Genomic DNA, 24,459 nt, shown 5'->3' with positions numbered 1-24,459 from the left:
ATAAAAATATTTTCAATACATTTAGATTTTTTAGAATAAAATTATGCTAAGAGAAGAAAAGATATAAAAAATAAAAGAATATTAAATTTATTATTTTAATTAGACACTAAAATTAATTTATGCTAAAAAAATAAAATCTTACTCTAATTTGATAATAGAATTAATTTGGACGAGTTTGATATTGATAATAAGTTCAAAAATTAAATTTTAGTATTAAATCACTATTTTAGTTCTTCGACTAACAGAGAATGAAGTAATAAATAGTATTATTAAAACTAAAAAAAATTTAATGTAATAAAAGAAATACAGAAACAAGCTTATATATTAGACCAATTACAAGAGGTAAATGGTATTTAACCCTTGCCACCATTTGAACTTTTTCTACAAAATATTAACTTAAAAATGATGTATTGTTTAGGTTTAAATGTAATTTTATACCCTAAAAAAAATATTTGTATAAATAGCCCTTAACAAAATTATATTTATTTTGGCTACTCTGTATTCTTGTAGAGCCCTAACCAAAAATAACATACATGATGGGCCTAAGACATAAGTGACCCAATAATCCAATGGGTATTATGATCCCCAAAGCATATGATAATTCTCGTATATATACAACATTCTCTCCTGCCTCCCATCACAAGAGAGAAAACATAAGCTGGTATTCTCCTCTATTGCCTTAGAAAAACCATTTTTTCTTGAAGATTAATAATGGAATTCAGGTTTTCTTCATTCTCTAACTCCAAGTTATTCATGAAATCGGCTAATATCTTTTGATGCATGTTTTTTCTGTTCTTCTTTAAGTTTATTTTATTACTTTGAGCAGTCTGTACAAGTTGTAGCTTAAGAATCTGAAAACATCGAGAGACTAAGCATGATTGGCTATATTATTGTCGTTTTCTTAATCTTATAATAGTGGAATGTTACTGTATTTATATATATATATATATATATATATATATATATATATTATTTGGCTTTTCCATGAGTTAATTTTTGCTTTTGCATGATATGTTTTCTATTTTTGCTTTTACTAAATTATATTTTACTTAGTTAAAAGCCATTTTTGGCTTGGCTCTTATTGTTCAGAGGTAGCAGGGGTTAGGTAGGGGATTTGAAAGGTGATGAATGCAATGTGTTTTTATTGTTCATTGTCCCAAGGATTTATTAAATCAATCAATCATTTAAAAAGGTTTTATCAGGGCTTTTTCTACAGAATTTCTTTTATATATTTACAAGATATATTCTTTTCTTTTTAGAATTTTAAAGTTTATATCTATCTGCAACGAGATAGTAACATTATAATTTAAAACATATTTAGTAGAAATTTCTCTTTATTCTATTTAATAATATATTACTAAAATAATTTAAATAATTATTTTTACTTATTAAATGTTAAACTTCTTTGTGCAGTCAGCCAATAATTCAGTAAGTCAAATACTTCTAGGGATATTCAAGTTTTATGCTTTTGAGTGATCTACATGACTATGAATGATATTGCAACAAAAATTACTTTTTTATGCTATAGGAGAATTAGTTGATTCTAGCCTAGTTGACCCAATCTGTTGCAGTTTCTTTTTAAAAAGTATAGTGACTATGTATCACTTTTAGAAATCAATATTTTAGACTTACAAGTTTGAAGAAAGATAAAATTGATTATTATCTTATTATTTTTTAATCTAAAGCAAATATTAAATTTTATTATTGAATGACTTTAGGATTTTATTATATTTTATTTTAAGTATGATGTTGTATTTAAAAAAAAAATTAATGATGTAAAGTATGATGGGAAGTGTTTTTGATGATATGCAGTTTATATTAATTTAGATATTATGGTGATTTATTGATTTTTTTAGTAAAAATAATATTAGTATATTGTAATGTTTTATCTGAATATTTTGTAAATTAAAAAGAAAAAAAAGAAATTTATAAGAAAAATTATATATATATATATATATATATATATATATATATATATATATATATATATATATATCTGTGTGTGTGTGTGTGTGTGTGGAGAATAAAAGTATAAGTTAAGAAAAATTGGAAAAACATTTCTCGTAAATAGCAAAGAAAAAAAAAACCTGAAAAAGTTATGGGTTTTGGGTATAAGTAAATGTAATCCATATCTTAAAACAAATTAAAAAGAGGTTCTTAAATAGTAGAAAAGAAAACATACAGTCTGCTGAAGCTATTCTGGAGAATTATAAGTGTATCAAGCTTATAGCTTAATTTCGGATTGGAACTATTGATTTTCAGGAGTGGCAGTAAGGTCATAGTCATCAATATCATCGGCATAATCATTGTAGTTGGCTGGCATTTTGCTTATCCTCTTGCTGTTATTGCTGGTGTTGCTAACCATGACATTGCTTGTACCTCTCGGAATCTTCAGGACATTCCCTGCTATTTGCCCCTGAACCCAATACCTTTTTGAGAAGACATTTTTATTTGCAATTGTAACCCCATCTTTAGTATGGTTATAAGTATAATTTATATAATTTAATTATAATTATATTATTTTAATAAAAATTAACCAAATAAAGAATGATTTAGATAGTATTATATTTTGAAGTATTGAGTTTAAATCCTTTTATTACCGTATGTTAATGTTAATATAAATTTTCTTTTTATAATAAAAATAACATATTATATATAATTCCTAAAATATTATGCAACTTAGCCGAACAGCTCTCATAAAAAACAGGAAAGAGGGCCATACTTTGGGTGCTCCACTTTTTCTTTTTCCTTTTCTAATTAAGAAAGAATTTGAATTTTCATTACTTGTAGATATGTATTAATTGAGTGGACTGATTCAATAACTCCATGTTAATGCTTGCAGTTGGATAAAGCAATATCAACTGGTCAATTTATTCGAATTAATGCCCAAATTAGTTCTACAGAAAAATAGGACTACCACCATATATATATATATTATTTGTTTTATTCTTTTATCACATAGTTGTCCATATAGTTCTCTTATGAAATAAGTAATAACATGCAGGTCTTTTGATACAGCGAAAGAAATAGAATAAAATTCTCGCCAAGAAAGATGGCTCAATATTACACGGTATTTGATTTTTTGAAAATAAAAGTTAAAAGGATAAAATATAGTTATGATTGGTTGAAATTTAGAAAAGAATTTATTTTATTTAAAAAATATAAAAAAAATAAAATAGAAATAATAAAGTATAAAGAGATATTTTAGTGCTATGAGATGTATTGACTTATTAATTTGAAATTTAATTTTAAATTTTACTTATTTTGTTAAAATTTAGTTTAATTATAATCAATTTAATACAAATCCGATTATATAAAATAAAAAATTAATTTTTACTCCATTTAAAGTATATAAATTTTAGATTCGCAAATGGATTTTATGAATTTTATGAATTTCAACTAAATACAAATCAATATATGCTACATAAAATATTTTTATAAAATTATTTTATTAATTAAGAAATAGTTTTAAAACACTAAAAATAATTCTATAAGAACATTAGAACTTTTTTGATAATATTTTTTATTTTAAAGAGTATAATTTCTATAATTTTATAAAAAAGTAATAGAATATAAAAAATAAAATATTTTATTTAAATGCACTGAATTTTTTATTTTATTTTTATTTTATTTTTATTTTCATAAATATTAAATTTTTTATTTTTTAAATTTTTATAGATAAAAAGTAAAATTACAAGTACCAATAATTAAATGTATTAAAATTTATAATGTATTTGTTAAATATAAGATAACCCATAAAGTGATATATAAAAGAGCGAAATTAACTATTTATTATATATTTAAAAATAAAAAATAAATATTTTATTATACAATTCTTTAAAATAAAAAATTTAACATATAAAAAAAATAATAATAATATTCTAATATATTATTTCAGGTGGATAAATATTGATACAATCAAGGTGAGGTATATAGCATTATTAATTGATTAAAGTAAATGGTAATCATTCGGTTAAAGAAAGAAAAAAGAAAGTATATTTGTCCAATGAAAACACTAGGACTGGGTTCCACCATTTATTGGTTGGGGTATAAAATGGAGCAGATAATAAACCATAAACTTCAACTAGCAAGTTAAATTATCTCCGGGAGCTACCCCAAGTTGGTTGCAATAGTCGGTGTAATATTGTACACGAGCTTGAACAGTGGCAGGGTTCCCACCATCACACTCAAGAGCACCATTAATAGCTCTAATGGTGGCTCCGAACCCTTGGCCGATGACCGGTTGGACGTTGTTCTCCCAATACCAAAGTGCGGTCTTGAATGAGATTAGGGGGTCGTTGGCTACAGTTTCAGGAGCGTTCAGTCCATCAAACCCTATGCTTTCTCCTGCAGGTCCGTAGTTGAAGTTCCACGACAGTTGAATGGGTCCTCTCCCGTAGTAACCTTTGTCAGGGTTGCATGGGTATTGTGTGTTATCCTCGTCACAGTAGTCCCTTGATGCACCATTTATCTCTTCTATGAAGCAAAAGTCTGCACGTAGGCAACATAATCTTTATTATTATTATTATTATTATTTTTAAGTAATCACTCTGCCTCAAGCTTTTATTTTATATGTATAATATTGCCAATGGTACCACCTCTAACATTAGGTCTACGCATGCGTGGTCAAACGGTCACAAAAATAAAGACAATAATGTATATAAAAGTTTTAAAGATTAAGATTAAACTTAAAACAAGTTGGCAATTGAGAATATTAATATTGTGTTATTGACTTAGTGACGATTTGCTCAAGTTGGTGAGATTAGCCTAGAGATATCTCCCATTAATAAACATACCTTAGGAGAAAAAAGAAGAAGAAGAAAGCAACTTTTTCACTAAATTATGCTACTTAAAATAATTAAGTCAGTAGAATAATTATTGGTCATATGTGCTTGATCAAAGTTGAACCTTATCTTATTCTAAAATAAATAAATAAAAGGATATATAACTTTTTTTATATAGTATCTAAAATTAATTTAATTAATTTTAATTTAAAGTGTATTGGACAGAACTCTTGCTATTGCTAGTAGTAAATTATTATCTTAAAAAGTTTTAATATAATTATATAAAATTTAATTAAATTTAAATGTATCCAAAATTTTAAAAAAAAAAATGAAGGGAAAAACAAAAGAAGTAGCTAATGAGGAAATCTTACGTCCAGTCTCATGGGTAACATGAGCAAAGAAAGCAGCAATCTCACGCCTGGAATCATCAACAGAACCAACTCTACCAAACCGAGGGTACGATTCCAGGGCTTCCAGAAACACAGCACGCGAATAGAAGCTCTTCCCAACGCAACTATCATCTGCCTGAGCAATTATACCATTGAAAAATTCATCTGTAACAATATCAGCTACTGATACATCATTTGTCGGAGGAGCAGCAATACAAGGACCCTCCTGACACCCTGTGCCACAGTACTCCTCAGTGGTGCCGCAAAACCCCCACCTGCTACAACACTGGTCTGAAGGGCAGCCACAGTTCTGGGCCACTACTACAGACTCCGGCATGATTCCAGCAAGAAATATTCCTGCTAAAACAATGAGTGCTAGCTTGTTTCTTCTCGTAGAGAAAGGTCCCATTTCTCAGCTAGGAATTATAGCTTATAGATATATGTAGAGAGGAAAGAAAGAAAAGAAAAGAAGAAGAAGATATGTCTGGGATATGCGAATAGAGAAACTGGGGCAAGTATTTATAGAAATTAAATGTAAAAGATGTGAAGGTGTGTGCTTGAAATTCAAACATGGACATGCAGCCATATCTAGAAGAAGGCGTGTGCATTCCGGGTATATGCTCTGACTTTGACTTTTTATATTGGGGGTGCAATACTTTTTAAAAATCTTTTTGTCAAAATTTAGCTTGTGTTCCAATTTATATATTAAATTCATAGATGATTGATATACATTTATTAAATTTAAATTATTAAATATCTAAATCTAAAATATTTATATATACGTATCACTCTTCTATTAGAAGTATTGTATTCACTTTGGATCTCATAATTTTGAAAAGTCTTACTTCAATTTGCGGCTGCTCAGCTATCGGCTATTGTTTGTTCACTAATTAACAATAATGAAAGAGTGATAAAACCAGACTAGAAAAAATCCAACAATAACAAGCCCTCAACGCTGAGTTCAGCATAGGGGTCCGCTAAGTTCGTTTGTTTTCTTGTATAAGATGCTCAATTAATCTTCAGATTAGAGGAAATACATTGAAACATCCTTAATTCTCTTAATTAAAATATTAAGTTATATCATATAATAGTATAATTAGAAGAAGTCATTGCACCTATGTCGATGTTAAGATTTTAAAATATTATTGCAGATTATTAAATACAATAACAACATATGTTATAATAGTAATAAAATTTAAAATTTTATAATCAAAGTCTAACTCAAGTGATAAAAGCGTCATCTTTTGGAAATGAGAAGTTTCAGATTTAGATTATCTCTTTTGCACTATGTTTTCACATTTATGGCGATTATAAAAAAAATGGTAACATTGTATAATTTATTACCAGTTGGCCCTCTCACGAATTTTTTAAAAAAAAAATTATTTATAAAAATATAAAATAAAATATCAATTTTTTTGTCTAAGTTTTACTTTTAGTCCATCGTTTTTTAGATGGGCAGCTGTTTCTTTTCTTTTTTATTTCATTTAATAAATACAAATCTCTTAATTTTATTTATTATTAGAATCTCTTGAATTTTCTTTTATGAAATATTTGATTTCTATTAAATATTTTATTTTTTTAGATTTAATAATTATATTTTTTTATAAATATATTTGTGAAATTCTATAGATTTAAAATATTAAAATAGAAATTCTTTAATTAAAATTATATAAAAGTTATTAATTTATTATTTAAAATAGAAACAGAGTGGAGATACGAATGACCAAGTTGTATAGCAAAAGAATCCTAATAACACTATTGAAGAATATAAACATAAATTCGTATTATTTAATTAAGACTTATTTTCATATTTCTCTATTATATTTATCTTTATTTTTAGATTGATCAAGTACTCTATAATTTTCGTTCTTCAATTTAAATGTATTTGGGTGTTTGTAGTAATAATCTGAACTTATTCTAGAGGGTTGAATTTTGACATTTAAAAGTAAGATTGCATTTTAATGTCAACTATTGGAATCAAAAGTCTAAACCGTTGAATTGTTAAGTATTCCACTAAACACCGAAAAGGTGATATCGACAAGCATTAAAGCCAGGCGACCATTTGAGGCCCGACCCTGAATGTGGAAGAGTTTGAAACAATTGGATAATATTGTTTCTTTTAAGGACCCTTCGACAAATCTGACTCACTCAGAAAACTTGTAATAATTTTATTATAAATATCTAAGAAATACTAAACATATCATTTTCACTGTTAATTCTTTTTAAATAAAATATTATACTTTAAAAAATTATTTCAAAAATATAGTGATATATATTAGATGTATTTTTTTTATAAAATGTATTATTAACAATTTAGTATATGTTTTCAATAATGTTTATGCAATTTAGTTTTTTGATATATATTTAGTATCCATTTGATAATATTAATTTAGTATACGTAATTAGTATCTAAAACTAATTTTTGAAATCAATTTTATATATTTTAGTATGTATTTAATACACATTAGATATATATTTGATATATAATTTATATATGAGACTATTTTTTTGATATCCATTTTAAAATATTTAAGTATATGTTTTAAGATATATTAGAATATTCATTAGGTATATAACTACTATACTATTTGAAAAATGATATTGAAATTAACTTTACTTTTTTAGTCAATTTCACATACATTGGTATTTATTTAGTATTATATTTAGTATACATCTTGTTTTGTGACTAGTATCCGGAACTAATAACATATTTACTTGTGATCAAATTGACTAATTATTTTAATAATTTATATGTGGGCGTTATTATATTTTATGAATTTAATTTATTGTATTTATTTTATATTATTTTGATATTTATTTTAATATAATTTAATTAATAAATGTTATTAGATTGTAATTAGAAAATAAAAAAAATATTTTTCAAAAAATTAATATATTTAAACTCGAGAATTATACATTAAAAGTTTTTTCTTTCAGTGGGTATATGAATTTTGTGAAAATGATTATTTTACCTTTTACTTAGGTTTACAAAAATATATTAAGTGTTTTATTGTATAAAAATATATCTATGAAGGCTTATCAATAATTTGTTAATATTGTCAAATTACTATTATAGTTGCGGTCCCAATCTCTCTCCCCGACAGCTCCTCCATCGCTGTTTATTAGAGCATTTAGATATTAAGTCAAAAAATTTAGTACTCATAGAGTATAGTATTAATTAAATAATAGAGCATTTACCCTAAAGAAATGAAAACTGCTTGTTTTCATTTGAGTCACTTGATAAAGAAAAACATATATTTTCAAAAGTTTTTCAAAATGTAGTTACAATTTTGAAAATATAAAAAAAAAATTCTATTTTAATTTTAGAAAAATACTACAAATAAATAAAAAGTTCTATTTTCTATTTTTATTTCAAAAAATTTCTAAAAAACGGACATAGTTTTCTATAAGTAAACATACCCTTATTCTTTCATTTATAAAAAATCAGAATTTTGTGTTTGAAATTTTCATTTTTGTTTCTAAAAAGATGGGCATGTTTATTTGTAGAAAATTTCTCTATTTTTATTTTCTAATTTTTTTAAAAAATAAAAATTTGTAAAACATGTTTACTTTATAAAAAAACTATTTATTTTATATTTGTATTATATTTTAAGTATAAAAGATAGATTTAGAATAAATTAAGTGAAAACTCTTTATTTTCATTTGAAAACAAGTGACTTTTTATATTAAAAAATATATAAAATAATATGTTAAACTTATTTTTAAAATTTTTTCAAAATTTAGTTATTATTTTAAAAACATGAAAAATTATTTTTATGTTCATTTTAGAAAAAAGCACAAGCAATTATAAAGTTATATTTTTTGTTTTCATTTGAAAAATTCTCTAGAAAATTGACATAATTTTCTGTAAGTAAATAGATCAGAGTCATTAATATTTTTTTTCTTTTAAAATTTAGGTAAGGGTTAAAACAGCAACATGTTAATGGGGAGAGAAGAATATAATCAAACTTATATTATATAGCATGTAAAGATAAAATACATATCCACTGAAGATGACCAAGTTGGTCATTTTCATAGAGAATCAATACAAGATGAAACCATTAAGTAGATAATTTCTCTGAGCATGTATTTATTTATCACATATATCCCTGTAATTATAACTTATGAACACATGTGTAAAGTAGCTGAGAGATAAATTATTTGAGATCAGGGATATGGGATACATATCCTAGCAGTAGAGGGTTTCACCGGTATAAGTCCCCAATCGATAGCAATACAGCCTGAAATAATTAACAGCTGCTTCCAAAGCAGTTGGGTCTTTTCCGTCGCATATCCCTGGATTAACAGCTCGAACTGCATATCCAAAACCTTTTTCGAATTCCTGATGAACATTGTATATCCAGTACCACATGGAAGCCTCGTAGCTGACAATAGGGTCCTCGTGTACTATGTCAGGATATTTTAGAAGATCGAGTTGCAAGTATTTTCCAACTTTTCCGTAGTTATAATTCCATGTCAATTGAAGAGGTCCACGCCCGTAATACTTCTCGCCAGGGTAGCAGGGATAGGTGGAATTAAAAAGAGGGTCACAGTAATCCTTGTCCTGATTTAGAGATTGCACAAAACAGAAGCCTGCACATGCAACAAATAGAAAGACAGGATTATGAGTTTCAATCGCAACCTTGCGTTTCATATTTTAAATCGAAAGCCAAGTTTTGATTTTCAGGAAAGTAACAGTTCAACTTAAACAGAGAAATTGAGAGAAGAACCTACCTGTAGTTAACTGGGATGCAAGAGCTAAATAAGCTGCTATCTCACGTTTAATATTCAAACCAAGTGTACAAAACAAAGGCTGACGACCAGCAGCTTTAAGAAAGTTCTCTCGTGTAGAAATCCCACCCCGCACACATTGGGTCAGTTCGGCTCATCATCGCCTCGTAGAAAAAGACTCTGTCACAATATTAGCGATGTTGGATATATTATAAATAGGGGTAGGAGGGGGATCGCAAGGACCTTCCTGGCAGCCTGGCCAGCCACAGTAGTCAGGGCCATAGCCGCAGTAACCAAATCTGCTGCAGCATGTGTTATCGAGGCAACCGCAGTTCTGACTCATTACATTTCCAGGGATGACTCCTAGAACAAGAAATGCAGCAGCTAAGACAACGATTCTGATATGGAAGGCTACCATTTTCTTTAGTAATATTTAAGGAGGAGATAGAAGAATAATTTTTTTTTTTTTTTGTGCACATACAGCAGAGCCTGATCTGTGTGTGTATATATACATGTATAGGGATCAAAAGGGTGTGTTCTTGCATTAATTAATTAATGCATGACTAAATCAAGTTCGCTTGTAGTTTTCTGGGTTTTACATTCTTTAGTTTCTCTCTTAGTAGGAATTGATAATGTTAGATCCTTTACTAAAAACATCTAAATGGTTTTTCACATTATTCTTGTGCCATTACAAGGTGGTGATTAAAATCTGCTCTATCATTAGGCCTTATTATTAAAAAGAGAACCTGACAAAAATAAGAAAAAAAGATTATCTCGAGAATCAGCTAATGACCAAATGAATCACTTTCAGTGATTAATTTAGTTACTCTCAACGAGTAGGAGTAGCTGAATCAAATTGTAAGAGGATTATAATTTGTAGATATATGAGCCAAAAGCAAAGGCTTCTCGGTTGTGTTAAAATTGCTTTGAAATTTTTTCTAGTTTAATAATTTTAATTAATATTCTTTAATTTAATAGTTTTACATATTTTAATTAATTTAATTCATTGAATGTTAGTTAATTAATTATGTGGTTCAATTCCCTAAATATAATTCAGGTTCAAGGTTAAATAAAGTATTCTTTCCGCTCTAAATAATAGTTCTTTAAGGTACGTCTTAAATTATAATCTATTTTTTTCTAATTGTTAGTTGGCAAGTATTATCAAATAATATTCTTCAATAGTTAATATAAATATTAACACAACAATTAACTTTTATATTCTTGTACTTTATAATCGTAGCTTATTTCGGATTATTAAGTTAAGAATCGCAAAAGGTATGGTATCCCAAGTGGGAGGAATAAGCGCAATAACCATCGAGTCCCCGACCCTGCTCTTTAAAGAATATTTTAAGAAAATAATAATAGAATTAACAACATCAACTAAAAAAAATTATATTATTTAATTTATCTATAAATTAAGAGTGAATATATTTTTGAAACTAAAGAGTATTTATTTCAGAAACTAAAGAATTTCGGGCTATAGATTGAACTAAAAAGTGCACTAAAATGTAACAAGAATAGATTTTCCAAAAAAAATAAAGAGCAAAAATAGACGATAAATAATTACATTAAATAACAACATTAATTGAGGATTAATATATTTGAACATATGTTCTTATTATAAATCAACCCGAAAAAGAAAAGAAAAAAAGAAAAAAGACAAAGTTAATTATGAGCGAATACGACAATAGTAGACGCCGGATAGGAAGCCGTCTTGGAGATCACTAAATTTTATTTTATCCTTTCTATTCCTGAGAGGCTTAATGAAACATTGTTTATATAATATCAATAGATACTTTCTGGTAAGTATTAATAGATAATTAACAAAATAATTTAAATTTATAATGTATTTAATTTTTATAAATAAAAATATCAATCCGAAAATAACTAGCGAAGTTCCCAAATTTTAACAAATTCATTACTATGTGTTGCACCAATTTTCCAACACACTAACAGGAGTACAATAAAATATTTTTCATTGTCTTATTAATATTAATAAAATATTATTCATTTATAAACATAAATATTATCATCTAAAATTAAATTCTTAATATATTTTCAAAGTTATGGAATTTTGTTGAATATATTTTTGAATTTCAATAAATCAAGCTATTTAAATAGTAAATAGAAGATAAGTTTAAGTGAAATATGATTGATTAGGTTTTTTTATTTTTGAAAAAGAAAAACTTAATGATTGACTAAAATTATTAAAAAGCTACCTGATTTCTGACAAGATTTATACTTACAGCCTCTTATTCAAAAGCTGAATAAATTACTTTTTATTTTATTTGTTTTAAAACACTTTAGTCCCTTTGTTAAAATAATATATAAGTAATTTGCAAAAGATTTCACTTTTATTGACTTTGAATTTTTTAAATAAGAACTGTCTAGTTCTTAAATGATTAGCTAATGGGTAATTAATTATTATTTCATTAAACTATGAGTTGATAATAAAAATATGTTGAAATGAAAATGTTATTTAAATATTTTAGTCACTTGGCAATAGAGCCACCCTTATTTTGGCCCTTGGCTTTTGAAATAAAAAGAATAGGAAAATGGAAGTCAAGAGGATCTATTTGTGAAGATTTATGTTTCTTTAACTGGAAAATGATATTTTATACTCAAATAATTAAAAGATAATTTTTTAATGAGGAAACCTGAGAAAAGAGGAAACTGATATGCAACACACTACCTCTCTATCTTTTCTTAATAGCTAATACCCCAAGATCCTTAACCAAACATATTCTATCTATCTCCATTCATCTTCTTAAGTTATACACGTGTTTTCAGAGTGTATTTGTAAAGAAAGATTGCATTTTGTATTTGGATATTAAATAAAAAATATGAGTTTTAATGTTTTGATTACTAATTAAATTATCAACTTTACACATTTAATATTTTATCTAATTATTTCAAAATAATACTTATTGTAATGACTTGGAACTAGATCACATGAAATATTGTCCGCTTTGGCCCTTTACTCACTTCATGGTTTTGTCCCTTTAGCGGGTTTGAGAACTTTCCAGGACATCCTCCATTCTGGAATTCTTCTGAACCAAGCACATTTAACCTTGGAGTTCCTACGACTACACAGCCAAACAACTAAAAGGCTAATTAATTCTAACTCTTTACATATATGTTATCAATCATTTCCCGCCCCATTTCGATGTGTAATTTGATTTATTCATGTATCTCGTACCTTAAAGTGTTTTTTAATTAAATATTAAATTAGTAAATTATATAATACTATTTAGTTATTGATCAACTAAATATATTTTTTATTTATTGAAATTTTTTATTTATTTTAATATTTAATCAGTGGTACTTTACAACCATGACATTCACCTATATAATTTTGATTTATAAAAATAATTAAAAATTAGTTATAAATTTACTAATAATCAAAATTAATAGAATGACATATATAACTAATAAATAATTTAAAACAATTTCCGATTAATAGATTTATTCATGAGCTTGTATACCCACCTAGCCTGCTTAAGCCCGTCTGACAATTCTTGAGCTTGGACGCCTCTTTTTATGTGAAGTTCGTCCAAGTCGAACTTGCAAAAATCGGCTTATTTTTAGACGAACTTGAATATTATTTTTTTTAAAGGGCATCCAACAAATCTGATTCAGCTCGAAAATTATTAAAGAAAATGGTATATTTTTATAACAGGTCAGATTTGGTCAAAATTTTAGGCGACGCATAATCCGGGCTCAAACCTAAATTTAAAAACTTCAAATCTGATCAAAACTTGGCCCGACCCAAGATTTAAACAGATTTACCGATTAATAATCTTAATTAAAAACTCTACTTATAATAACTCTAACAAAAATCTAAAATTATAGTCCATTTTTCACTAAAGGGCTATTCTTTTCGTACAGATTATAGAAATCTCATTTTAAAATAAGAATGTTTTTTTATTAGAAAAGATTAACCAATAATTTGAAATGAAATAAATCTTGTCTTTTAAATTTAATGTAATATAAAAAGTTTGAGATTAAAAATCTTTTTGGGAGTCATCTTTTTTACATATCTAAACTTATCTTTTCTAAATTTAATTTTTATAAATTTAAATTTAAATTTTCAATTAATAAATAATAATAGATTCTTGTGAAGTTTTCACCACTTTGAATTCTATTATTATTTTTCATTAAAAGAAGAAATCCTAATAGTAAAAAATATGTAATTTATTTATTAACATAAATATAATCTAAAATCAAATTCTACTTTTTTTAAAAATTATAATTTTTATTGATTAAATTTTGAATTCCAGTATAATAATATATTCTTTTATTTGAATTTCAATAGTTACAAATTATGCAACAAAATTATATTAGTCGACAGTTATAATAAGATTAATTTGAATAATTAATACTTAAAAAAAAAAAGTTATTTTGTAACAAAAAAAAAGGTTTCCACTATTAGAACATTAACTTTCTTAATTTATCTATAATTTAAAAGCCTTTTTAAACAGAAAGTATAAATATTCTGATTATAGATTAATAAAGAAATAATAGAGGCCAGCTAGGAAGTCATAATGAAGGTTCCTGAATTTCTCATTTTTTTAAAAAAAAATTATTTATTAAAAGTCTAAATATGAAGGATTATTCTTTTAAAAAGAATAATATGAAAGAATTATATTTTATCACTCATCATAATATAATAAAAATCACCATTTATGAATAGTTAAAGAAAAGACTCAAATTCAAAATCTACCCACCTTTTTTATAAAGAAAAAATAGGGACGCCGACCACCTTATAATCAGCAAAGTTCCCAGATTTAGAGCCATATGTAATCCTAAATGGGTTAAGAAATTACTTTGGTGAAGAAACTTTAGTTTTACCAGGTTTTTTTACATGCAGATTCTGGTCGGAATGGATGATAACCCACTCGGCAAATTCAAAACAGGATACGGCTAAGTCATCCATTGTTTTCATAAAACAAATAGAATATTAAATTCTACGTCAAATTTACATGATTTTAATGTTTTCTTTTTAAATCCTTTCACATAGCACGTGTTTAATGTTTACTCATATAATCTTTAGATTTAGTTTAAGCAGTAAAAATATTTATTTTTTAAAAATAAAGGTCACGAATTTAAATTTTTATTTTTATAATAGGTGAATTATTATTTTTTTAACGAGTATAAAAAAATTATTATTTATATTATAATCATACAAATCTCATGAATTAAGAAAAATGAAATTATATTTTAGAGATTTAACTGTGACTTATTATTGAAAAAACTCAAGAGAATAAGCATTAGATATTAGAGAGGACCATCTCAGGTTCTTTGTATCTTGCCTAAACGTGTTATTTGTTTATAACACATTTGATGATGGTTAAAATAGCATTATAGAAGAAAACTATTACAACTACCTAGCTTTTGCCACCACCCGCACATATACATGATATAGCTATTGTTGTTTATATATTTAATGATCAATATAGACATTAATTTAATGGTTATTATTTTAAAATTATTGTTAAAATAGCAATATTGTTAATTCAACAAAGAAATAATAATAATAAAGATAAGAAAATGATGAGTAGCTAAGAAGTAAGAATAATTTAAGAGATATAGAAAATACTTTAAATTGTTATTTATATATAAAAAATTAAATTAAATTATTATAAATTAAAATTAAAAGAATAATAAATAATATTAAGTAAATAATAAAAAGGTTTTAGTCTATTATTTTAAAACTAAAAAGGTATTTGATTCAAAGGTTTGATGCATGAAGTAGCTGTTTCTCGTTGAACAATTATATTAAAGCGTTTGGTAAAGACTTAAGAAATAGCAGCTGATAGTTGATTTAGTTCCAATCATCTGCTGATTGTATTACTTTATTTTAGAAATTTTTCTTATCAGCTGATAGCTGATTTTATTTTATTTATTTATTTGGACACTATTATCATTATTAAAACTTATTAATAATAACTTACGTTAAGTTGATCTCATACAATTAAATTTTTATATTTTATAATAAATATTATTTTAAAATTATTCTTAATAGTTAAATAATTCTAATCCTTATAATTATAGTATTTGAAATTAGAAATTTTAATAGTAGAATTTAAATTTAAATTTCTACTTGTAAAATAACTGTTATAAATATTTTAATTAATAAATACAATTGAACTAAAAAAAATTAACTATAATATTTTTAATTATTATAAATTATTTCTATTAAATTATATCAGTGAATATGATATAATAAAAATAAATTATATTTAACAATAAATTATTACCTTCAATGTTCATTTAATATACTAATAGCAAACACTAATAAAATTTTACTAAATAGTTTAATTTATCAGCCATCATCTATCAGCTACATTGATCAGCCAAACTAAACAAGCTCTAAGAACTGTTGGTGAAAAACTCTAAATTTAAATTCTTTTGAGCTGAAGTTATTAGATGTTTTAACGTCTATTGGTTGTTGTTTAAAAAAATTAACTAAGAGGCTGTTTAACATAATTATCAGATAGCAGCCGATGGCTTTTTAATTTCCAATAGCAAAATCTTTAGTTAAACACAAAATTTTATTTTTTTATTTTTATTTAAAATATTTTCTAGAAAACTAACATATAAACAATCCATTATAATCTCTTCGTTGCTTGAAAAAGATGAATAATGCTTGGACAAAGATCTTGGTCCAAGTGGTTGGATAGAGATTGGATCAAGGACGATCAAAATTGGGCTTACCCACTATGTTTGACCAAGTCTCAAAGTGTGCCCATTATAGCAGAGGCTATAGAGAAACGAGGGGATGTATTCAATTTGGACCTCAAAAAATTATGAGATATTCAATTCTAATTTTTAAAATTTTTAAAAATTATGGTGTATTTAATAATAGTTTATACAAACTATTAATAATGACTTTGACAAATTTAAAAAAAAAATCTATAAAAATTAAAGGATGAATTTTTAAATAGTTAATAAAAATAAACTCATATTCAAAAAATCATGAATTTTTATAAACAATGAAATTTAATATACTTTGAATGATTTTTTGTAAGTTGATACAAATAGAAAATCTCAAAATTTGAACAGGCTTTTTCAAGAAATACCTTCAATGAATCAAAGACAGCTATAGCTAATGTGTGGAATGATATTGAGCATGTAATTTCTTTTTTTAATATTATCTTAAGTTTTGTTACATAGAGTTAGTTAGATGTTTTAGTTAGATCTTCTTAAAGAAGAAAATATTTACAGTTTTTATGTTGAATTTGGCACTTGAATCTTTGAGTTGTTTTTATTTTGGGTGTAAAAGAAAAATCTATTAGTCGAAACAATTCTTTAATTTTTTTTAAGTTTAAAAAAACTAATAAAAAATATCAAATTTTATTAATTATTTTAGAATTTTTATTTTGTTATATTTTAATAAATAAATTACATAAAACTATATATATAAAAATCAATAAAAGTTGTTTAATGTCTATAAAAGCTATAAATATATATAAAAGCCTCTCAAAATAATGTTTATAAAAATCATTAACAAATGTATAAATTCTATAAAAGTCTTTCAAAATAAAGCTTGTAAAAGTCATAAATTCATAAACTTTATAAAAATCAACTGTAAACTCTGCAAAATTCATTCACTTAAAAGAAATCTATAAATATCTTTAAAAATCTTAATTAAATACACCCTTCTAAGAAATGAGTTGACTACTCTATGTGAGTTGAATGCTCTAATAGAGATGGTAAACGCGGGTTAGCTGACAAAATTATTTCAGATTTTGAATCATTTTAGATTTAATTATATTTTGAATTTAGGCTATCTTGAATTTGGATAATTTTAGACTCTACTAAGTTTGAGTTTAGTTTAGATTAGGTTTAAGTTGGGTATAGTTCGAGCTTGTTGGTCCTGCTTTTTCTTTTTGAGTTTGGATAATTATGGATTCTGTTCGGAGTTTGATTCAGATAATATTTTGTTTGAATTGTCTCAAATTTTAAAAAATTTTGGATCAAATTATCGGATTCTAGTTAAATTTTTGAATTAATTTATCAAATTTTGCTTTTTAATCTCACGAAACTTAGGATTAATTAATCTATTAAGTGAGAAAAGTATTAATAAATTGATTATTAAACAATTAATTAATTTATCAATTAATGAATAATTAATTAATTTATCAGTTAATTTATAATTATTTTAACTAGATAACTAGTAAAATTATGAATATACTTAACTATTATTATAGATTCAATGTACTTCTAATTAATTAATTTATGAATATTTATTAAATAAAACTATTTTTAAAATTTATTATACTTATTATTTACCACCCAATAGAATAATGAATATATTTAATTAGTTAATAGTTAATATGAGTTTAATGTACTTCTAATTTTAATTAATTTATTTATAAATATCGAATCAAATAAATCTTGCAGGACAAGCTACTTAAAGTACTTTTTTTTTTATGTTTTCTAAAAGAATTTAAGATAAGAAAATAACTAAATCACCGGATAACAAATGTAAATATCTATAATTTGAATTAAATTATCTTGTCTAGTTACTAATTAATATTTTTATTTTTGATATATTAATATCAAAATTTATTGCTCATATATATAATAATTAAATCTTATAAAGATATTATTTTTATATTAATAGAAAATTATATTTCAAATCATTTTGTATCTTGAATTGGATTGTGTCGAAAATAAATTCCTATTTTTGGATCTTGAGCCGGATCTATCCTGGGTTCATATTATTTTCAATTTTTGACTTTTTAAGACTCAAATTAATTCGATCCCGAGGCACTTGAGTCTCGAATTATTTCGATCTTAACTCGCTTCAGATTTGAGTCATTTTGAATTCGAATCTTCAATTTTTTATTAAATTTAACTTTGGTTATGTCAGATTTTGGACAAGTCGAATTGAATTTTTAAATTTGGTTCAGACTTTTTTATTTTCACACTTTAATACTAACTGTCCAGTAATTATTTGAGCATAATAAATTAAAATATACAAAATATTTTCAAATTAAAAATAATCGTATGGAAGAAGTTTCAACTACTTGGATTAATGTGCATTCAAGAGAGTAGATAACTAATAACTTTTTTTTATTTTATGATAATCTTTAAATAAAAACACATCTAGTACATAACTTTAAGACATATGAAAACTCATAAACTTTGAGTATTTTTGAAAGTTATGACATGTAAGCATCTATTTTTGCACCATTGAACTAAACAGAAGGGTGCAACTCTTATTTCATTTTAACTATGAAAACGACTAGAAGCCATTTACCAATGCAAATGCATGACACATATCTTAGCATTGGAGATTAGGTCCAGGAGAAACACCAAATTGGCCACAGTATTTGGTATACAAATCAATACGAGCTTGAACTTTAGCAGGTTCTTTGCCATCACATTCAACAGCACCATTGATGGCCCTAATTGTAGCTCCAAATCCTTGGGAGACAGAAGGGCGGACATTTTCCATCCAGTACCATAAGGCAGTCTTGAATGATATGACAGCATCTGTTGCTACAATTTCAGGATTTCCCAGTCCGTCAAAGTTGTTGCTCTTCCCTGCTGCTCCATAGTTGTAGTTCCATGTTAGTTGCATGGGACCCCGCCCGTAGTATCTCTTTCCTTGAGCACATGGATAATCTGTCCTTGTTGTGTCGCAGTATGTCTCAGCACCAACATTTTGCTCCTCAATATTGCAGAAATCTAAAATCAGAAGAAAAATATGTTACTACAGTAAGATCTCTTTAAGGTTATTAGTCGAACAAGCATTTCACCATTCCTCAGACTTAATACCAAGTCATATTAAGTACTACTTTTATTTATATATTTATTTATTCTTAGCGAAGAATACACAAAAAAGATATCACACGAATTTGTTTTTGGATATTTTTTATTTGACGATTAAGTTATATAAATATTTTACTATGTTAGCTTTTTCAGTATATATTTTTCTTACACTGAGGATAGTTAAGAAGAATAAGATTATAGCTTCCGTTGACAAACTGTCATTTACATATAGATGTATCCATATAAATATAAATAATAATATAAATGTTCATTTATACCGAACTTTCCACTTAATTTGGTCGAATGATTGAAACGAAAGAGATCAAAGTTTTCGGTTAAGTATAAGAAACAAAATAGATAAAAAGAGAGATCTTACATCCAGTCTCATGGGTGACATGAGCAAAGAAAGCAGCAATCTCGCGTTTAGAGTCATCAGCGGTACCAAGTTTTCCAAACTGAGAATAAGAATTGAGAGCATTAAGAAATGCATCTCTGGAGTAAAAGTTCTTCCCAGCACAAGTTGCAGGAGCTTGACTAATTATGCCATTAAAGAAATCTGGTGTAACAATATCAGGAACTGAAACACCTTGACCCTTTACATCTTTGAACAGCAGGGCTCCTGTAAGAGCTATTGCTAAGGTGAAGATGAGTACATTATTGTTTCTCATGGTACTAATGCGGGCAAACGTTTTCTTAGAGAAATGAAGATTAGGGTTGAGAGTGAGACTATGACTGTATGAGAGAACTGAAATGACATGCATACTAAAGAAAGGTTAAGAGGTTATTTATAGAGATAATTTGAAGAAGAATAGGGTTTGCGTATTTGATTAAAATTCAACATAAAAGAAAAATATATGTACCCAATTTCTGGCCTAACGGCTGCCGCTTAATGCCACGACTGCATGAAGCAGGTCGACTCGACGTGTAGACTGGGAGTCTTCTCAGCAGTAAAACTCTATGCGGCTTAAACCTTAGGATTGAAAAGTCTAGTCTGTGCCTTCTCTTAATATTTCGACAAGTGTGTTAGAGATAAGTATTATTTCAGTGTAATTTTCTAGAAAGATATGAAAATTGGAAAATTATGACTCTCAATATGTACCTTTCAATTCAACAATGTTATCATTTTAGACGAATATGTACCTTTCAATTCAACAATGTTATCATTTTAGACCAAGTTCGGACTATCTCTAAAATACTCTCTCTATATTAAGTTCTTTTATTTATTTATTCAATAAAATAAGATTTTAATAAACTTGTTATTTATTAAATATAAAATAAAAATTCAGTTTGGTTTTCTACATTCCCTTACCCAGTCAAACTTTACATTGCATTTAATTTTAATGTACCTATAAAAATTTAAAAAATCTCAATTATGAATATTTATTGAAAAGAGTATAATATAGTGTAAAATATAAAGAGTATTGAATTTAAATAAAAAAATTTATTGTTTTTATATAAATACTCCTTTAAGTTATCTTTATTATAAAAATATATCTTTCAAAATAAAGAACACTATTAGAAATAATTTCATATATTTATCTGATTTAAACACTAATTATATTATAAAAATTTAGTACTTCTAAATTAGATGTGTAACCAAACTAAGTCAAAACTTAATTCTATTAAAGACTAAGATTATAAATATAAAAAGTATTATCATTAATTTATAATCAATTAAGTCTTAATTTGAGTAAACTCGAATAATACTCGTTACTTAAACATCACACAAATATATACTTTAGAGAATATAAAGTTTAGTGTATTGGATCATATAAAGTTTTAAGTAAATTCAGTAATTACTCAATACTTGGACTATTCGATTTTAATCTTAACTGTTTGATGATGATTGATTATTATTGAATTTAAATATTCCATTAATCGAATAATAAAGTTTGGGCAAACTTTTAATTTGTTTATTATATTTCAAATATCATCGATCAGCCTCAATCAAATGAGATTCGCCCACAAACAACTCGCCACATCCATTATACGTAAGACTATTTGACATCAAAGTAGTCCTGACATGTAAAGAAAAAGTAGGCTACTTGCACTTAGAAATTACAATAGTGCCCTTTCTCATTTTATCTCCTAAAGTTTAATTTTCAATTTTATCCTTATATTTTTATAAGATATAGTTTTATGCATATAATTTAATGGATGGATTTTATGAAAGTATAATAAAGTGTAAAAATTATAATTGGTTTTTAGAGTAGAACTTATGGGAGCTAACGTTGTAAAGTAAAAGTACTTATTACAAGAGCCATATAAGAGAAAAGAAAAAAAAGAAAAAGGCAATTAGAAGTTAAAGTTGGTGTGGAAGCTTAATGGGTTAATTATAAGGTATTGATACTGGTTTATAGATATTTTGTCATTTATGTCTTCTAATTGATATGCTAATAAAAATTGGCCTCAAGTTTTAACATTAAGTCAGTTTAGATGTATATAGGATCCTATAGTTACATTTATATGAATAAAAAAAAACCCAATAAATAACGATTGCAATAGCTAGGGTCGAAAGGGTAGCAAGGCCTTCTAGAGAAGCACTAGAGTTTAAGTCTTCTTGACTAACAATTTGCCATTGTTATATCATGGATTTGGGTAGATGATATTTGGTGTATCTAGTATACATATTTTAAATTGTATTACATCTCATTTCATAAAATTTAAATTTGAATTTGTATTATTATATAATGATATTTTAAGTTTAAAGATTTATAAATTATATTGAAATATTAATATAATTAATAATTTCATATTTATAATTATAAATTATAAAATAATCATAGACAATCAACATAAATTTATTAATAGAAACTATAACTATATGTTTTTAAGTTAAAAATAACCGGTTCATCAATTATAGAATATAAATTCATTACATATGTTTATACATTATACTCTAAAAAGAAAAAAAAAAAAGAAATAAGGAACACAGATTAAAAATAAAAAGAGTTCATAAATTATAAATTATCGGTTCATCATATACGTATACCTAATATATAAATTATAGTTCAATAAATTTTTAATAAATTTATATATTAATTAATAAATTTATAGTCATCAAATGATTAATCTAAATGTTAAATATGATAAATCTATAAGTAATACTTAATGATTGTATTGTTTATAAATAAATTTATTATCAATAAATTTATAATTTATATTTAATAAATTTATAACTTATTATATAAACATATGTGACAATAAAAATTTAATATCATACAAAAATAAATATAATATTTTATAAAAAAATATGAAATTTCCTTTAAAAGCTATTTAAGAAATTAAACCATAAAAATTACATAAAAAATTTAAATAAAGAGTAAAATATTTTCCCGAACTTATAACTCAAGGCTAAATAAGTCTTATTTTAACTATTTTAACAAATAGGTCCACTACTAATAATTGGCCATCCACATCTTAGATTGTTATCATCTTCATCACGGAATTGGCAAAAGTCCAATAATAAGTACTCATGGTCCTAACTTAAGTATTTCGATTATTGTTATCACATATATTTTTCTAAGAAATTGTGATTCAATAAGGGCTTCTAAAATCTCTAACACTATTCAATCCCACTGTCCTTTATTTTATTTTATTTTGACAATTAATCCTTACACGTTAGTTTCACAAACTAATTACATAAATTTAGACATAATACTGATACATGACACTAAGAAGAAGAGGACATTTAATAGACAGATGTATCTATCTATGATTATTTAATAAATCAGTCCATTCCAGTACATGATTTTTCTTTTTTCTCTTAGCAGTATAGATTACCACCAGGAGACACACCAAATTGGCTACAATATTTTGTGTACAAATCAACTCGAGCTTGAACCTTTCTGGTTTCTTTGCCACCGCATTCACCACTGTTAATGGCTTGAATTGTAGCCCCAAATCCTTGTGTTACCCGAGAATGAACGTTGTTCATCCAGAACCACAAAGCACTCTTAAATGAGATAACAGGGTTTTGTGAAACAATTTCAGGATTGTTCAATCCATCAAAGTTGTTGCTCCTTCCTGCTGCTCCATAGTTGTAATTCCATGTCAGTTGAATTGGGCCACGCCCATAGTAGCGTTTGCCTGGAGTACATGGGTAATCCCTGTAACTTGGGTCGCAGAAGCTTTTATCACCTGTGTTCTGCTCCTCCCTGTAACAAAAATCTGAAAAGAAAACCGAGATGATAAGTTAGCTTCTGAGCTGACAATGGCCTCAACATTCTGTGCACATAAACTATAATAAATCTATAAGTGAATTCATCTAAAAAAGAGAGAAGATGGAGAGATCTTACATCCAGTCTCGTGGGTGACATGAGCAAAAAAAGCAGCAACCTCACGTTTAGAATCGTCACTAGAACCTATCTTTCCAAATCCTGAATAAGAATTGAGAGCTTCAAGAAATGCCTTTCTAGTGTAGAAATTCTTCCCAGGACAACTTGGAGCAGCTTGATTGATTATGCGATTGAAAAAATCTGGTGTGACAAGATCGGGCACTGAAACAGCATTGTTGCCAGGGGCTGCGAAACAAGGGCCCTGTCGGCACCCGGGGCCGCAATAGTCTTTGCCAGAGCCACAATACCCATATTGGCTGCAGCATAGACCTGGGGAGCACCCGCAATTCTGACCCATTACGTTTTTGGGCAGCAGGGCTCCTGCGAGAATTATTGCTAAGGCGGTGATGGTCAGTAGATGGCGGGTTAACATTTTGACTTTGAGGGACAAATTGGCCAAAAACAGAGAAAAAAAAGTGAGTGATAATGCCAATT

General features: G+C 26.1%; 4 protein-coding genes across 4 annotated transcripts; all 4 read right to left on the bottom strand.

The window, feature by feature from the left end:
• Positions 1-3,868: 3,868 nt before the first annotated feature.
• LOC8280782 (endochitinase EP3) lies at positions 3,869-5,690 on the bottom strand. Its single transcript, XM_048378745.1, has 2 exons — positions 5,156-5,690; positions 3,869-4,491 (listed from the first exon to the last, which is right to left on the bottom strand). The coding sequence occupies exons 1-2, from the start codon at positions 5,580-5,582 to the stop codon at positions 4,085-4,087; spliced, it is 834 nt and encodes a 277-aa protein (XP_048234702.1). The 5' UTR covers positions 5,583-5,690; the 3' UTR covers positions 3,869-4,084.
• Positions 5,691-9,204: 3,514 nt separating this feature from the next.
• On the bottom strand, positions 9,205-10,621 carry LOC107262489 (chitinase 6-like). The gene is given in 2 exon segments (XM_048378746.1): positions 9,205-9,766; positions 9,908-10,621. Coding segments are annotated over 2 exon segments (819 nt in total). The 5' UTR covers positions 10,323-10,621; the 3' UTR covers positions 9,205-9,362.
• An 8,575-nt stretch (positions 10,622-19,196) lies between these two features.
• On the bottom strand, positions 19,197-20,355 carry LOC125370933 (endochitinase EP3-like). Its single transcript, XM_048378392.1, has 2 exons — positions 20,064-20,355; positions 19,197-19,603 (listed from the first exon to the last, which is right to left on the bottom strand). Exons 1-2 carry the CDS (start codon positions 20,353-20,355, stop codon positions 19,197-19,199), a joined length of 699 nt encoding a protein of 232 aa, XP_048234349.1.
• Positions 20,356-23,312: 2,957 nt separating this feature from the next.
• On the bottom strand, positions 23,313-24,459 carry LOC8280812 (endochitinase EP3). Its single transcript, XM_002534502.4, has 2 exons — positions 23,986-24,459; positions 23,313-23,857 (listed from the first exon to the last, which is right to left on the bottom strand). The coding sequence occupies exons 1-2, from the start codon at positions 24,395-24,397 to the stop codon at positions 23,454-23,456; spliced, it is 816 nt and encodes a 271-aa protein (XP_002534548.2). The 5' UTR covers positions 24,398-24,459; the 3' UTR covers positions 23,313-23,453.

The sequence above is a fragment of the Ricinus communis genome, chromosome 8 (assembly GCF_019578655.1).
Source record: "Ricinus communis isolate WT05 ecotype wild-type chromosome 8, ASM1957865v1, whole genome shotgun sequence".
In the NCBI taxonomy this organism is placed as follows: domain Eukaryota; kingdom Viridiplantae; phylum Streptophyta; class Magnoliopsida; order Malpighiales; family Euphorbiaceae; genus Ricinus; species Ricinus communis.
This window is presented reverse-complemented; position numbering and strand designations above follow the sequence as displayed.

What these genes read in the sequence shown, in the direction of transcription:
- LOC8280782 (XM_048378745.1), bottom strand. Translation starts at nt 5,582, where the DNA reads ATGGGACCTTTCTCTACGAGAAGAAACAAGCTAGCACTCATTGTTTTA. An exon ending in TGTTACCCATGAGACTGGAC is followed by an intron (nt 4,492 to 5,155) that starts GTAAGATTTCCT and finishes GCCTACGTGCAG; the next exon opens with ACTTTTGCTTCATAGAAGAG.
- LOC125370933 (XM_048378392.1), bottom strand. Translation starts at nt 20,355, where the DNA reads ATGAGAAACAATAATGTACTCATCTTCACCTTAGCAATAGCTCTTACA. An exon ending in TGTCACCCATGAGACTGGAT is followed by an intron (nt 19,604 to 20,063) that starts GTAAGATCTCTC and finishes TTCTGATTTTAG; the next exon opens with ATTTCTGCAATATTGAGGAG.
- LOC8280812 (XM_002534502.4), bottom strand. Translation starts at nt 24,397, where the DNA reads ATGTTAACCCGCCATCTACTGACCATCACCGCCTTAGCAATAATTCTC. An exon ending in TGTCACCCACGAGACTGGAT is followed by an intron (nt 23,858 to 23,985) that starts GTAAGATCTCTC and finishes TTTTCTTTTCAG; the next exon opens with ATTTTTGTTACAGGGAGGAG.